Genomic DNA, 17,279 nt, shown 5'->3' on the forward strand with positions numbered 1-17,279 from the left:
TAAAGGCTTTATGCAGTCATGAAGAATACACAAGGAGAATGAGCAAAAAATAATTATTTGATGTTTAGAAAAATTTGAAAACAATTTTCCACACATCAAGTCCATGTACCCTAGGTAAAAATAATGCAGATATTCTAGATGTCTGATCACGAGCTCCAATGTTCTTTTCTGTTTGAAATAGAGCTTTCAATCCATTCTTAATTATTTGATGAGTTATTGCTTCATTTTTATGTATAATTTCAGTCTTTCTTCAAGCTAACGTTTCATATTACCAAAACCAAAAAAAACCACCAACCCAAAAGGTTAAATGCAATTGCAGAAATATGTTCAGATGCCCATGACACTGCCAAAAAGTAATTATGTTAGAGAATTACTATATTCTCTGACCCATGCCAGAGCTTCTGCATACAGAAGTCAGACTCTGGATGCTTGCAGGAATATACACATAATGCACTCAGCTGGCATCTTCAAGTCTCAGACTCTCACTCTCCAATGGTCATAAAAGTTGTACAAACTCATAGAAATAACATGATCAGTATGGCCACTTTTGTCAAGGGGTACCTTCTACCAGCTGCTCAGCTCTCAATAGTGGGGATTTTTGTAGAGTTTTTTATTTAAACCTTTTGTTCTCAGACAGAAAAAAACCCATAAATTTACAATTAAAGGCATTTCTGCTGCACACTTCTTTATGGCCCATGCATTTATTTCCTGTTGTGTAAGATGAATTTTATGGAGCATTTATTCAGTGCGCAAAGTGTTTAGATACAATTTTCATACTGACATGCTCTACTGTTTTTATATCCATAATTTTACATGCATGAGGAATAATTGCTATTCAGACATATTATTTTCAGCTGCAGAAGCAAAGGCCAGTGTTTCATAATGTGGTTTTTGGTGGCCCTAACATTATACCAAATGCAACTGACTTTATGAGGACACCTGGTAAGAGTTCCGTGTGCTTTATGTTGTGCATAAAATGGAATGTGTCCTTTACCCTGAAACAGCCACCCTTCCTCCAGTTTTTCCAAAACCAGTCTTTTTACATCAAACAAGCAGTAAAGTTGGGCAAGACTTCTTCTGAGGTTCAATTTTTTTAAAACTTGATTCTCTGCCACTCACAAGTAAACACTGTTCATACAGACCGATGAGTACCTTGGAGGTGCTTTTATTCCATCTCTGACAGCCTCAATTTGTTACAATTTTAGAGAAGTTTTATCACCAGGTAACTGCATAAGACATAAAAAAAAAAAACAAACCACCCTTTGGAATCACCATAAAAGGCAAGACCTTGCAATTGCTGAACCAGGTGGAAAAACAATCCTATGCCATATAAAAATACCTCTGGCATAGAACAGACAACATTTCTTATAGAACTAATTTCACAACCAAAGCAGCTCCTACATACGCTACTCAATAACCAGAAATTATCAGGCCCATTAGATGAAGCAAAGACACCAATGGTGTAAAACAGCCAAAGCCCATCAGGGAAATTTAAAAAAAAAAAAAAAAAAAAATCAAACAAACAAACAAAAAACCCAACCCAAACAAAAAAACCCCACAACACCACACCTGTTTAACTTTAGATGGAACAGCAAGTCAAAAGATTAGTCTAGGAAATGTGGGAGACTCAGTATCTACAGAACAGAAGCTGAAGTAGTACACAAACTTGTCTTTCATATCCAAACACTTTTCCGGTCAGAAAGAAGACCTCAGCTTATCTTCAGCTAAGATTTATTTAGTTTAACATCAACTGGGACTTGAATCAGCAAGGAAAAAGATGCTTGATGCCTCAGGAATTTCTTAAATCTCCTCATCTGAAAGTATCTAGCATCTCATTGAAGCACTCAGCACACAGTAAGATCAGTTCTCATAGAAAACCAGCAAAAATCAGTGTTTTGCTGTTTCCTGAAACAGCAAAATCCAAGATTAGGCATTTATATATGTTTTAAGTATATTTTCATACTTTTATTCATATACATTTTACCAAAAATGTCAATTGAATGCTCATGATTTTTTCCTGCTGAGATTTGCACTTACATATTCTTCTTACATCTCTCCCTAATAAGATGGTTGAAACCATCAGAAACACCTACTACAAAGTAAATGTTTATTGAAACACACATCTCTTCCACAGTGCACAAACCTTCTATATTGTGTTTAGATCAGCTTAGACAAAATAAGGGTCCCAAATCTCTTCCATGACACAATCTATTTTTAGCTCAAGCTCTCTGGTCTTCAGGAACCAGAGGGTGAACGTAGCAGTGTCCCAAAAGCTGAAAGTGTTGTTTTGTGGCTAGGGTTGTTCTGAAGTGTAGACCCTGAATCACAGGGTCTCTCATGGGGAACAGCTTTCAGCAATGCCCCCCCCCCCCAACACATGGAGACCCAGGTCATCACTTTATGGATGATAAGGAGTCTTAAAGCATGGATACCAAACTAGCAAGGTTGTGAACATTTTCACAGTTTGAGAATTCCTTGAAATCTGCCAGAGTAGGTAGGCAGAGTTAGAGAGCCTCAAAAATCTCTATTTGTTCTCCATGATATTTTCTTCCTTAAATTATTGCAGCTTTCAATATTCCTAACCAGAAATTTAGAAGGGGAAAACATTAGTAGGATCACAGTAAGAACAGAAAAATCTTTGCACTGTAGCTCCCCTGCACACCAATGGAAAATTTACTTTCCCCTCATAGATCACTGATTGTGATTGTACCTATTAATGTAATCTGATTGTACTATTAATGTAATCTTTCAGGGTGAAATCAAGTTTTCAGGAAGTTAGTCTGCTGCAGATTCTAAGTTACTTTTTTATTATTATTTTTTTCTTTTTAATAAATAATTATTTTAAGGCTTAAAAAAGGCCTTTATTTAAAAAAAGCCTAATTACTCGGGCTTTATATTGACCATAGCTACAGCAGCCAATCTAGATCATAAAAGATGGTAGAATTAACAACTAAGAAGCCCCCAGTACATAGACCAAAATGCAAAGCAAATAATAAAAGAAAAAATGACATCCAAATCACCATGAGAGTTTACTTTTTTTCCTCTCCTTCATCATGGGAAGGACAGTAAATGAATCTGTTTCTGTAAATGACATCTGAAATGGTAGTTCAACATTAAACATCTTTGACTGCAGCAATTCAGGCAGAGTAAGACCAAAGAAAAAATGTTTAGGTTTTCTCTCATTGAAGTAGCATAAAATTGGGAATAGGTATTTGCATTACTGACTTGAGAACTTCGACATCCTATTATGTCACATAATGCCACTTGTACTTCCATGAGATAATATTATGTTATCATTTTCAGTGTTACTAAAATGTTTATAATCAATAATTTAAGGATATGTAAAACCTATTTTGCCGTCACAGTGTTTGATTTCAAAGCTAGGTATACATTGACTAGTTAGCAAAAAGCATTGTATGAATCAACAACCCAATCATCACATGTTTAAATATTCCCTTATATTTTTTTAATTTTTTTTTTTTTAATTCAGGAAAATACGAGTTCAGCAAAATGCTGGTGCTGTAGGTTAACCGTTTTTTCCAGAGCAGATACTGAAGAGATACCTCAAAGTTTTATAAAACACGTTGTCACTTGTGTATGGCAGCATTGTGAACTGTACTGCAAATAGCGACAGCAGAGTAACTATTCCCAGTTATGTCATAAACTATTTATTTGAACTTAGCTATTTGACAATAAAGGTTACATTAGCTTCAGAGAGAAAATTGATTCTGTCATACTTCTCCTATAACACCTGGACAGCAGCAATTCAGGAGAATAGAGAATTCTATATTAAGATCTCAAATGAATTTAAAATTTTCCATCCAGGCTGGCTGGTGGCAGATGCTGAGACTATGAAATGTCTGAAAGTAAGGAATGCATTGCTCATTCTTAGAGTCATGTTATTAAGCAAGAATGCCAAATTTCTCTTAAAAGACACTGATTGCAGAAAAAAGCTTGATAACACAGTCTGTGAAAATTATACAGAAACCATTCTGAATGGTCTGACATTTTTTAAGTTTGAAATGTTTTGAAGCAGACAATTCAGAATGACGGTCTTTGAGTCTATCATTTTTCCTCTGGTGACTCTTTTTTCCTCCTTGCACATTTGGTATTGACAGCACTGTCATAACCAATCTACTATTTTTTAATTTTATCAGAAATGAACAATGTGAGTCTGACTGGAATACCAGAATCTTAAGATAATGTATGAAACCATGGTAAACTGTCCTTCTACCTATCTGCTAAAAACACAGAAAACCAATAACATGATTTATGGTAATCTAAATAATACAGAATAAAGACTGTGTTACTAATGAAAATCCTAAAACACTCATACAATCAAAAAGGTACTAGAAATTTCATGAATGAGAAGTTACATCCCGTAGGCCATAAATACCAACTGATATGTTACATAAGATTTAACAGTTCTTCTTTATTCTTCCAACCTCTTCCAATTTATGATTTTACTTCATATGTGCTAGTATTCAGAAATTTTAAATGGGCAATGACACCAGTAGTCCAAATTCTCAACCACACAGAATAAATCCACAAGAAATAAGTGATTTGTATTTTAAACAAAGCTTAAAATGGCAAAAACTAAGGAGCCTCCACAAGAGAAATAAGTTGAGCCAAGCTGCACCGTATGCACAGAACTTTCATGATTATCTGGGAACTGTAAAAGCTGAAGGGTCTATTTTTTCCATGGAAACTTTTTACCTACAGGATCCACCTACAGGAAACAACGTAACGCATCAACATCTCTTATAAAATGGACTTCACTGGGGGATTTCAGAATGTTCTATGAAAGCGGAAGGAGCAGTGTCACAGTAACTTCAGACAAGGAAAATGAAAGCACAGAAAAATAAAAATCTCTGAGATTAGAACCAAAGTCTGCGTTCTGTGAGGTATCCATCAGATTCAGTCCTTGTTATAATGACTCAAAGTACAGCATTATAGATGATGGAGGGAGGAGGAGGAAATACAGCAGAAAAATTATGATCAAAAATAACATTGTTTTCATGCATTAAATGATTAGCCATGGATCCTATAAAGAGGACCATCAGAGAACCAGCAATGGCTCAATACATTCACTGCGGCTCAGGAGGGACAGACAACACTACCTGCAGACACTGGCTTACAGTGGGGATTCCTCACTAATGAGACTTGAAACACATTTCAGACAAGGCATGCAGTTGGGCTGAGCTCACAGCAGCACTACCCCTGTGCATGCTGTGACCTCCTTTCCTCACTGTAGGAGACAGCAGCAGAATTAGAGGATTTTAACAGGCCTTCCTGTTGGTGCCTAGCTATAACAGTGATACAGCCCTGACACAGGGTTTGGGAAAGCCAATTCACATCCCCGCCTGTGTCTGATCTCTTGTATTCAGAGCAAAAGGCTGGAAGGGGTTAGAAAACTCGAAGAGAGCAGAAGAGTTTTCACAACACTTATGTACTCACTATCCCATGCAACCCCAGCGCCTTTAACTCTCTCACGCAGCGCTACAGATATAGCGTCCTTCCAGGCACCCAGTCTTTGCAGTTATCAAACCAACTCCTCTTCGGGCCTTGTACACTGCCTAATCACAATCCTTTCTTGCTACATCTATCATGTGATATAGCATACTCTGGTATTTGGTCCCTGCTCACCAGCACTGCACAGTTCACTGCAAAAAGGCAAACACATCAACAGAATGCATTTCACAAACCATATGCATTATTTTTGTCCATTTAACCATTTGCACTATGTTAACCTTGCCTATCACTGGAGAAGTCAAATGACTGGAGCATTTTATTTTCCTCTCAAAGATAAAGAAAGGAAGTCTTGGAAGTAAACAGAAGTAATATACTAGAAGTAGTTAAAACTCAGAAATACTAGTACAGTATTGCTGTCTGTCCCTTTCCCCCACTTTATTTTGTTATTGCACCGGGTACTTGACATTTACTTCCTATACTGAAATGAAGGTTTCCAACTTCTTGTCCAGAACCATATCGGGAAATAAGAGGGCAACATGTTAGCTGTATCCTCTTTATCCTCCAGAAACCAATAAAGCCAGTGCAACAGGCTACTGCAGTAATGGTAGAGCACAGAATGGAAAAGTCTCCTCTTAAGAATCTGCAAGGTTTTGTTAAGAGAAATGACAGTAGACAGCATGTGTGTGTGGTCTTTTATCTGGGCTGCCACTAGACAACAAACCTCTCTAATAAGACAAACACTTCTTTAAAATAAATGTGATATTACCATAGCTACTTTAGACTGTTTCAGCATGAGAATGCTGTAAAATCCAGCTGTAATCTTAGATGGCACTAATAGGGAACTGAAGTCATGACTCTTGTGAATTCAAAGCCTAGGAGAAGAGTTGAGAGATCTACTAATACTTCAAAGTAGGCTGAGAAATATCACCTGTCTTCTTTTTAAAGTCAAATCATCCTGCCCTAGAATACAAAACAGCTGATGTTTGTATTCCTATTAAAAGTAAGGTTACACTGTCAAATTCCACACCCCACTACAAAATCTTGCCTTTTCCCTTTATATTGAAAATAATCCAAAATTCAAGAAAACCTCAAAATAGCAAATTTACAAATGTACCTATTAAATAGGAGCCAAGAAGGGCGGGGGCCGGGCGGCCCCTGGGCGCTGTCCGTTGTGCTGAAACGAGGAGCCAAGCTACCGGCAGGTGCAGGACTCCGCAGATGTACAATAACGGCCTCATTTTTAAAAAAGGAGAATAAACAAGTTTCACGTCATTAGAGTAGTTTCTGCAGTGTGCACATGTGTAAGCTAGAATTTTATTTCTAATATGCTTATGATGAAGTCAGGCATAATGAACACCCTTCCCCTTCCAAAGCTGATGATATGAGCTGAAAGTGGTGTCTGTGCTATACAGAAGAGAATTTTGCCCTTTCACAACAAGAATGAGCTACATTCAATGTGTCTTTGAGAAAAACCTTCAAGGTGAGGAAGTCTGCTCTCCCTTAGAAAAACCAACTCAGGTCAAATTCAGTATTATTTTGTTCATTGTTGTGAAGAAAAATTAAATATTACTATAAATAATAAATTTATATAAATCTATGAATGGGATGACTATGCACCTGAATATACAGGCTTTTTTTCTTTAAAATTTCCTTGTTCAGATAGCTAGAGTCAGACAAAACTGGATACACCTGTAGGGCTAGCATCACAAGTTTTGCAAATCTGGCAGTACACTCAAGCAATTTGAGCCTCTATGGTGGTGTTCCTTAACTAATCAAATAGTTGCGGTCAACCAGATTTCAATGCCTGAGAGTTGTCTTTAATCAGAACAAGATTTATTGGGAAGCTCCTTTTTAAAACGCTGTCTAGATTTGAGAGTACTTTTCTAAAATTCTTGGAACACAGGCTTTGCTGATGACAAAGTTTTGCCTTAGATAACTTTCATTTGAACTGTATTTGCAACATGTCATCCCCAAGCAGAAAAGCATCTGCAGCAGAGAGAACATTTCACAGAGCACTGTTCATAATGGAAGTCAGTGTGAAAGGTACCTAGAGCAAATAATCAGTTTTTCAGCTTCCTGAATTGTTTCCAGTTTGTCGTGGTTTCGGCTGAATTTACCAAAACCGGACTGACAGATGGCCCTTCCCCCCCCTTCCCCCCCAAAAAGAGGAGAGAGGAGGAGAAAGAGATAAGGAGATTCAGAAGTTTAGAATGAACTAAACTACTTTAATGAAGAATTAATATTAAAATAAAAATAAAGAAGAAAATAATGAAATAGATACAATATATACAAAACTGTATCAAGCTCCCAGGATGACAGTTACATCACCGGCAGACACTGGGGAAGTCCCAGACTGGACTCAGTGACAAATGGGAACTGGATTCCAGCTCTGGAGTCAGGAACACACGGATCAGGATCAAAGGCAGATGAACAGACAGAGACCTCTCTGGACGTCGGCCATCACAGGAAGGGGGTTGACCCTTTGATCCCTCAGCTTTTATACTGAGCATGGGGCAGATGGGATGGAATAGCCCAGTTGGTCAGATTTGGGTCACCTGTCCTGTCCACTCCTCCCCACTGATGTGACCCCTCTACGTTTTTTCCGTTTCTGACCCTCTAAGGGGGCAAATAACGAAATTGGCTGACCTTGGTTGTTATGGCAGTAAGTATAAGCAAGGGCCTCCCTGCATACCATTCCTTGGCATGGAGCACAAACATTGGGCTTATCATTCTGAGAATGAGCAGTTTTCTCCACAATATGCCGTTAATTTCAGAGAGTTAGAGGAGGCCTAGCTAGGATGTAAAGTTACAGAACAGAAAATTGGTTCGGTTTTACTTCAAACCAGGACACAGTTCCAGATCAGCCCCATTCAGCTACCAGGCTTAGGCACTATAACAGATTATGGAAACTGTCTCAATTACAGCCATTGCTTCAATTTAATTCAGGACCTAAGTAAGTCATGAAACTAAGCTACCTGTGGAAGGTTATAGCTGAAGACAAGACAAAAAACCACTAATTAAAAAAGATGGGGATTTTGTGTGTGGTTTTGGTTTTCTGGGGTTTACATTTGTTTTTTTTTTAAAAAAACACAATTTAGCAGAAAATATTTGCAATAACTTTTTAATATGTTAGTTTCCTCTGTAAAATCTCAGACTAACATTAGAAGGAAATCCAAAGGAAATGAAATCTGAAGCCTAATATTTTAAAATCAGAACCATTTTAGAGTAGGAGAGGGAAAGTACACACACAAGCCCAAACCTTCAATTTATTGGAACTGTGAATTCCAGAGATAAAAGGAATTATAAAAGCTTTCTTCAGGAGACTTGTAGTCAAACTTCAGCAGGATCAGAACACATGCGACAGCAGATCGTAAGCATTGGCTAGAAACATAAAGAGGAAGAAGGCTACTGAGATATGGAATCTTAAGCTTCAAATCCTTTATCAGTGAAAAGACCAATTTTAAAATCAATACTGGTATTTGACACATACACAACAACTCAAGTTGGTGAAATATGCTTTTATCACCTTCTTCTCATAAAAAGCCTGACAACGATACTACGCAGCCAGTAGCCTTTACATAATCTTATCAAGGAAATTAGCATGTAAAGAACTGGCATTATCCTATAGCATGCTAATAAAAGCACAGCACACAATCTCTTATTTTCTTACTGGTAGCAGAGTAATGCTTTTTATTCACAGGAGTATGAAAAAGGAACAAGAATCCAAAATTATTAGAACAAACCTAGCCTGTATTAGATAACACTTCCCCTTTCTCTCACTGTAATGAAATTGCCCGTCATGAGAGTCACATGGCAGACCAAAATAATAACAGTTTCCAAACAGGAGTCAGAAGACTTACTGACAAACAATTTAACTTTCTAAAGCATCTTAATGAAAACTAAGCACACCACAGACTGACTTACATCTATACTTTAGGAGCACTTCAACCATTAAATGCAACAGCAATCTATCACCACAAAATTACAGAAAAACTTCCCCAGGAAGCAGTAAGTGTCTTATAACTGCAAGTGGATTTCCATGCAAACATAGCATAGAAGTCCAAACTGTGTTTGTGTCAAGAAAAGAATAATCTCACATGTCTTTTGAGAAATACCATACAATATTGACAATATGCAGCATTAGAGATTTTGTCATATATAGTATGTAACATCATGTCCAACGTGAGCTTTATATTAATACAAACTATGAAGGAAAAGGAATATGTGTCAAAGTACATCAGTAATCTGATTCATATGCTATAGCTCCCCCTCCCCATTCTCCCACCCTCACATTTATTTGTTGAATAAAAAAATATACCTCCTAAAAAGACTGCAATTACATGACTCTCTTCAGGCTATACTTGAAAACAAAGCTATACTTGAAAACAAACATCCTTACACTTCTTGTAAAAATATTCCACCTGTATGTTAGGTAATAAATGATCATATCTATCTATCTATTAAATTATGCGTAAGAAACTTTAAGAAGAGAATTTAAGATAATCAGCAACAAAGCTAGTAACATCTGCTATCTAAGAATTATTTAATCAATTTCCTGGAATTCTAAGGCTTTTATTCCTTGCATCACATGCCTCAAGCCATCAAGAGAATAAATATCTGCTCCTTCATTAGCACTGGTATAAGTGATATTTCCACATATCAGGGGTTACTCTAATTTCACCTTTTGGTAAAGTGATCTAAGCCACTAGCAAATTTAACTACACCAAATACTGTGCCTCCAAAAGAAAAAAAAAAACAACTCATTACTTAAGGTTGTAAGGCAATAAAACAACATAAACAGACATGTAAAACCTCTACCTTTTCTCATTAATTGCAGACATATTTCAAATAACAAATATCTCTGTATACATGTATACATGTACTTCACAACTGCCATGAAAATCATTTAATAGAAATGCATAAGCACTATGTTCTTTGTTGCACACAAGAAAGTATATGCCTTTCAAATTATTTCATCATTACATCTATTTAAAGTTAAGCAAGTAACAAGTGAGGTAACATAGGTAAATGTAAAACAATTCATTGCCATAAAGAACATTCAGCTACCGCCTCCTCTCTTAAAAAGCATGTCAATGTCTCCTAAACTATTTACAAGCTTTAAGGTAAATGTTAGCAGCAACTCTAGTCTGGCATTTAAAATAAATGTTAGCAGCTACTCTAATGTGGCATTTGAAATAACCATTATGTTTCAGTCTTGATTCTGACTTGAAGAGATTGGCTTACAAAAAAATGCAGCAATCTCCACAATAAACAGGCATACATAATTTTGAGCAACACACTCATTTATTTTTTCTAAAGGTACAAACTGTACAGCAAAACCACCAAGTTCAAGTCTAATCCACCATACTCTCTCCATAAATGCCAAAGTATTTCCCTGATAACATTTAAAGCCTCAAAAGTAACAGATCTCTTGCTGTCTTTGAGATGGCAGAACATGAAAACACTACTGTAGAACAGACAGAGGGCCAGTGTTTCTTTCACAGCACAGAATTGTGCAGTATGCAGAATTAAATTTTATATCAAAGTATGATAAATATTGGGGCAAGGATCTGATGGGGAAAGAGAAAGACATTTAAGCAGGTAGATGCAAAAACCAATGTAGCAGCACTTATTTTTTGTATGTGTTAGAGAAAAAGAAAAATCCTCCTTGCATCTTATTACATTCTACAAAATTCCGAAGGAAGCTAATATTCATCATCACCTCTGCCAGAACAACAAAATATGACTATAGAAACGTAGTTGGCATAAGCAGAAAACCATTTACCAGTAAGTTATGAGCAAAGAATCAAAACTCAAAATAAAGCAACAGTAACAGGGCAAATTCATTACTTGTTAATAGTAACTACAGAATACCAAATTTTGTAACATCTTTAGGATATTTGATTTGGTTTGGGGTCAACAGACATAAGCCTCACCACTATAGCAATTAAGTCATACTGCCATATGAATGTGTCCAAAGGCCATATTACAGTTCCAAAGGCCTTTTTTTCCTTTTCTTTAAAGAAAATTCCTGCAAGGTAACCAAATCAAGATTGACTCATAACTGTCACTGCCTTCTTTATTAAAACATCTTGTACTCTGAAATGATTACACTCAGAGAAACTGACCTAATTTTTGCTTTTCATGGACAAAAGTTCATTATGCTAATCCTTTTAAAATCACCATGCAAATATTCCAGTATTTTTGAAAAAGAATAGTTAAGATGAAAAGGTATAATATCTACAAATTTCATTTGGCAGCGAGGAGTATCTTCTTTGCTGTATCATGACATTTATTGTTGCCTATCAGAAACATATTCCTACCACTCTGAGTATACAACATTCAAATTTATTTTTCCATAGTAGTCATGGAAGCTTATTCTATGACTCTTGTGAACTCTAGGTTAGTGTTAGTATTTTCGCTAAGCTTCACTCAGTTGCCCTCTCCGATTTTTTCTACTGTGTGAAAATTTCTTTCTGAACTTGACTCACTTTAGAATAATAATCCATGCCCTTACACAAGACAATGTAAACAGAGCATAGTTTATGAACTTCACAGTGTATGTTCACAAATAAATAATAAAATTAGGGCAGGCATTTCATCAACCATATTCTTCAGGAGTCATATACCTGTTTTTAGCCTTTTTTATCACAGTAGAGAAAATCAAACAAAAGTCCAGCATAACTGTTTTAATATTATATATGTATAAAATGGGGGACATACATTAATATGGCACTGGTCTCAAGGCACTGGAGTCTATGTATTCAAAAACTTAACACATTTGAAGTCCTGGTGACATAATTTGATTTTTAGGTTATTAACTTAATTCACCTTGAACAAGAGTTTTATTAACAAACTCTTCTGAAAACAGACACTCAAGTGTTTTTGTCCATCACAGAAATACGATTACACATTTCACTGTCAACTTATGATCTTTATCGAATATTGAAGAAAGCTGAATTAACTACGGAATATCAAAAAAGTCCACATCATGTTGAGAATGCACCCTAAACTCTGTACTTTGGTCTTCATCTCTGCAACAATCTTTTCCAACAGCGTTACTAAAAGAGTAAGAAAGACAGACAGCTTTTTCACTTAAATGTTTTGGGCAAAACAAGTAGCATTAATGACTGTTAAGCATTCCTAGAAAATCAGTGAAATAAGCTAGAGGAAGATTATACCTGCATATGGAAATGAAGTGCAGAGCTGTTGCAACAAGTTATACAGCATATTCATTGCTTCATTATGGAAAAAAAAATACCCCATCTTTAGACTCACTTGATAGTTAAATTTGATGCAAAATTCATTGTTAGCTACAACTTCTGCTAATTATTGAGGCAAATCACCCAAAGTTACAGGAATAGACTGCACAAAAGATTTTGTTCCCACAAAGGAACAAAAAAGGCATAGGAAGATTGCCTTAAAAAGGTCCCTCTAGCCATTTTTATCATGCTTCTACTACTAATATTGGTCAGATCCGTTATGGACACATCTGACATAATTAATATTGCAGTTAATAGTATGCTTAAAAATAGACCAATATCCGTAAGAGTGTGTAGACACGTATTAAAACCTTCAGATAAAGCACATCTATGAGCATCTATAATCACAGAAAAGCATTACAGAATGAGTTGCATCATGAATCATATGCAACCGAGGTACTTAAGTCAGCCAGATTTACATCGTTCTCTGTGAACTTGGAAATAGTTCACTGCAGCAAGCTCTGCAATTAGACAGAAGATGAACTCTTCTTCATAAATTTTAATGTTGTTGTTAAGGACGTCATATAAAATTCTCTAGCAATAACAGAATTTAGCATAAAATCCTAACAATTGTTATCCTGGTAATTGGAAGACCTTTCAGGTACTTCATTTTTTCATGTCTTCCTGAACCAGCTTGACCCTCTCACTGCTCTAGGAAGCCCATTTAACTTCTTTATTTAGCTCTTTCACCTCAAAATGCCTGCTAATGGAAAGGCAGACAAAGCAGGTACTTGCAGAAACAGTATCAGCGGATACCATGAATCCAGAAGACCCTCACCAACACAGACAGAAAGAGTGAGTATAAGCAACGAAGTTTCCCTTTGTGAGGACCATGCTGTGCAGGAATGGCAAGGATAGATGACCATATACATAAGCCTGAGCAACCTCTGTCTGGACAATAAAAAGGCTGGTTCAATATTCCCCAATTACATCCACAAAACAAACTTGAACATCATCATAATTCACATAAGCTGTAGATATTATGTGAAAAACATTAGTCTTTAACACTTGATCTACGATCTGTATCAATAGCATTAGGGAGATTTTATGCTGTATAAATACAGTCAAAAGCTTTAAGAAATGAGCAGGATGATTAGGTTCTGGCCAGCAGAGGGCAGTTTGGCAAATACATTTCAACGAGCAGCATGTACTTCAAGGCTGGTTGGGAGTTTGGGGGGGTTGGGGTTTGATTTGGTTTGGTTTTTTTTATATTAATTTTAGAAGACAACTTTCAGGAACTTAATTATCCCAGCCGTTTCACTCCTTTCTGCTATATAACTTTCGCAACTTTCAAGAAAAGACTTTTTCTGAGATACTGGCGTCTTGCTGAAATGATGCAACTTAGACCTCATAGGAAAACAACCTAGAAAAGCACGATTCTTACAATTCAGAAGGTCCACACTTCCCCCACCCCTCTAAATTAACTATCACAGTTATCTGACCCCCTATATGAATGTTACATATATTCTCCAATTAACTCTAATGATCAAATTAAATCAAGAATGCCAGAGAGCAATGTTAAGCCAGGTAAGATCATATACTTCTGCTTTTCTTGAGTCTTAATACAAAGAATAGTTTCCACCTGAACTTTCATCTTTAAGCAATCAATGGAAGAATAAAAACAAACCAAACCAAAAGTTTTCCACTTCAGACACAAATCTCTAGATGTTATGAGCTCTGACAACAGTGCTACCAGTAAGCAACTGGAGACCACCTCCAGGAAAGGACACTGCTTATACATAGGTGCTCAAACAAAAAACAGAATAATCACATTCAGTGAACTTGTCAAAGCCAAATATTGAGCAAAAAAGGCATCTAAAAAAAAAAAAAAAAAGCCAGACATTGCACAGACATAATGAGTATCAATCATCTGTTTAACTTAATGATCTCCTAAAAACTACGTCACACGAATGACAAAAAGAAATTTAAAGCACTACTTCTTTCAAGGATGCAGTTTGTCACACAATCTCTTAGATAAAACTTAAAAGACATCATGTTTGTTTCCCCCAATAGTTCCTTATTTTTCATACAGCAAGAGGGAGGAGAACACAGAGACAAGAAAAATATCTGTAAAAAGCAGATGTCTATGTTATGTACGTTTACTGCTACTTCTATAAACAGACTACTGTTTTGGGATGGGAAGGACTGCCTTTTTTTTTTTTTTTTTTGTCTTGCACAATTCATGTTTAATCTATACATAGCAAAAGAGATTCCTACAGGTAAAAATACCACTAAAATTGCACAGATTTTTTGTATTTTTTGTTCTAATCATTAATATAATATGAAACTACAGTTTCTTCTTAACTGGAAAACAACAGCATACAATACTTACTGATGGAACAACAGTATGAAACAAAGCAAGTTGGTAAAGGGATAAAAAAACTAAACACTGATGCCTTTTAAATGATAATAAAGAGTAAGTTATAGAACTATAGAACATTTGCTATGAATAACACATGCATATTAGAAAGACAGGGTTTAGCGTAGTATTCTGATAGGAATCTTGTTAAAACTACTTTTTCATCTAACCTATTGTAAAGAAACTGCTAATTGACAGCTTATAAGAAACAGACTGTCAGTACCAGCAGACTGCATGCATTTAAATAAAAATGTTAAAACCCTCTAACACAGCTTGCAACTTCCTTAATTTTTATTTTTTCTTCCAAATACCCTCTTTTTTTCTGTAATGCTGAGATGTTATCACAGGAGATTGCTTCAGTGTGCTAAAGCACGCTGCACCCATGTGTACTGTGTAACACTACGGCACGCTGCATCCTGCTGAGCAGCCAAATCCACTGGCTACCAAAGGCAGACTCGTCCTACCTTAGCAAATTGAAACCTTCCTCTTACCTCGACTTCCTTGCTCTTCTCTTTGTTTCTGCCCATTGAACTTCTCCCATTGCTGGCAGTCTCCCGCGCTGGAACTACAGAAATCTGCTGGAGGGGCATTTTTACAGTGCTGCAGGTTGGCAATACCTGTTTGGATGCCTTATATCTTCACTCCCCCCGAGTAGCCCACCTGTATAATTGTTCATATCCTTGCTTTGCCAAGCTCAGCTCTAAATAAAAAGGGGAAAATATTATTTGAGAAACCGTGTAGCATTTGCCAGGGTCGTCCAAAAAAAAAAAATAAAGAAAAAAAATAGAGAAAAAAAAAAGTAAAGCAGAGCAAATCACAAACACAACCGAGAAACAGCAAACAAAGAAGTAAGGCACAATAATCCAGAGAGTTTCACGTGCTTAGTGATGAGTTGCTGCAAGTCATAACTCAACTGCTGAGTCCCTGGCGCACCCCCTTGCCCCCCTATCCCACAAGAGCATTGTGGGAGACAATTCAATCTCCATGTTACCTAATAACTGTCATGGAAACCAAGGAAACCTGGGTCTCGCAGGCCCTTATTAGCAATTGCTTCCCTCTAATGGCACAGGCTCCCACATTTGCAGCGGCTGCCACTTCTGCTTTTGTTTCCCATCTGATTTCACAGGAGTCTGCTAAGCACCCAGAGACACCGGCTTGTGCTGACTAGGTAAAGCAGCATAAGGCTGAAAAGCTTAGTGTCCTATTTTGGAGCCAAAATCTCCTCCTTTAAAAGCACTATGTCCTTCATGCGTCTACAATAATCTGCTTAGGTCAAAGGATCTGCCTTGAAGTGAAGAGTAGCCTGAGCGAATGAGGTGTAAAAAGGAAGACAGGACTGGGAGGGATTGCAAACGTGCCTTTCTGAGGTTGATAGTAAAAAGTTAACCCTTTGCTGCACTTGTCTTTTCCTGAGACATCACCAGAAACAAGCTCAGCAGGACAAGTCAAAGGCAGGCAGACACACACGTGCCTTTACAGTAGTCACACACACTCTCAAAATGTCATTTCCATGAGCTTCTCCCACCCAACAGCTTCTATTCTCTCAGTTACAAGAAGCAAAACGTCCAGGAAAACTGTTTCACCATCTCCCCTCCCCCCAAAACGCAAAACAATAGAAGAATGTCCCAGGTGCTCTATTACAAAAATGGATATGAGGAAAAGGAAACTCTTACACAACTTCAAAAATTTTATTTTTCTTGATAAATATTAAGAATGCAAGCAAAACTTATTTTGATTCAAAATAATAAAGAAATAATTAGATCAAAAGCCAAATTCTTAGCACCGTATAAATAATACAGGGATGAAAACAAAAAAAAAAAAAACACCAAACCAAACCAACAGAGCAAACACCACCAATGTTTTAATATGTTGTCAATTAAAAAAAAAAAAAGTATAACCCAGGCTTTGAAATAAATCATCTTTATTTCTAGCTGTATACAATTGCACTTAGAATTTTAACAAGAAATAATGGCATTATATACTGCCTGGATTTTCTAACAAAGCCATGCGGGGAGGATTTAAATACTGTTGTGTAATACTACACTACTTCAGTTACTACTTCTCAGTCTGAGTTAAGAGAGCTTACAAGAGTCTAGCCAGAGATAAAATGAGATCTGGTTTATGCTGCCATCCCAGTTCTACATCACTGGTTTAAACTGAGATATATTGACACACTAACATAAGGG

At 36.6% G+C, this 17,279-nt stretch overlaps 1 protein-coding gene across 1 annotated transcript in view; it reads right to left on the reverse strand.

Moving 5' to 3' along the window:
- The window catches only part of MARCHF1 (membrane associated ring-CH-type finger 1), a 147,358-nt gene extending 131,589 nt beyond the window's left edge, over window positions 1–15,769 (reverse strand). Inside the window, 2 exon segments of the mRNA XM_074148111.1 lie at window positions 15,585–15,668; window positions 15,754–15,769. Coding sequence (XP_074004212.1) covers window positions 15,585–15,668; window positions 15,754–15,769 — 100 coding nt within the window.
- Window positions 15,770–17,279: the final 1,510 nt, after the last annotated feature.

The sequence above is a fragment of the Numenius arquata genome, chromosome 5, assembly GCF_964106895.1.
Source record: "Numenius arquata chromosome 5, bNumArq3.hap1.1, whole genome shotgun sequence".
Lineage (NCBI taxonomy): Eukaryota > Metazoa > Chordata > Aves > Charadriiformes > Scolopacidae > Numenius > Numenius arquata.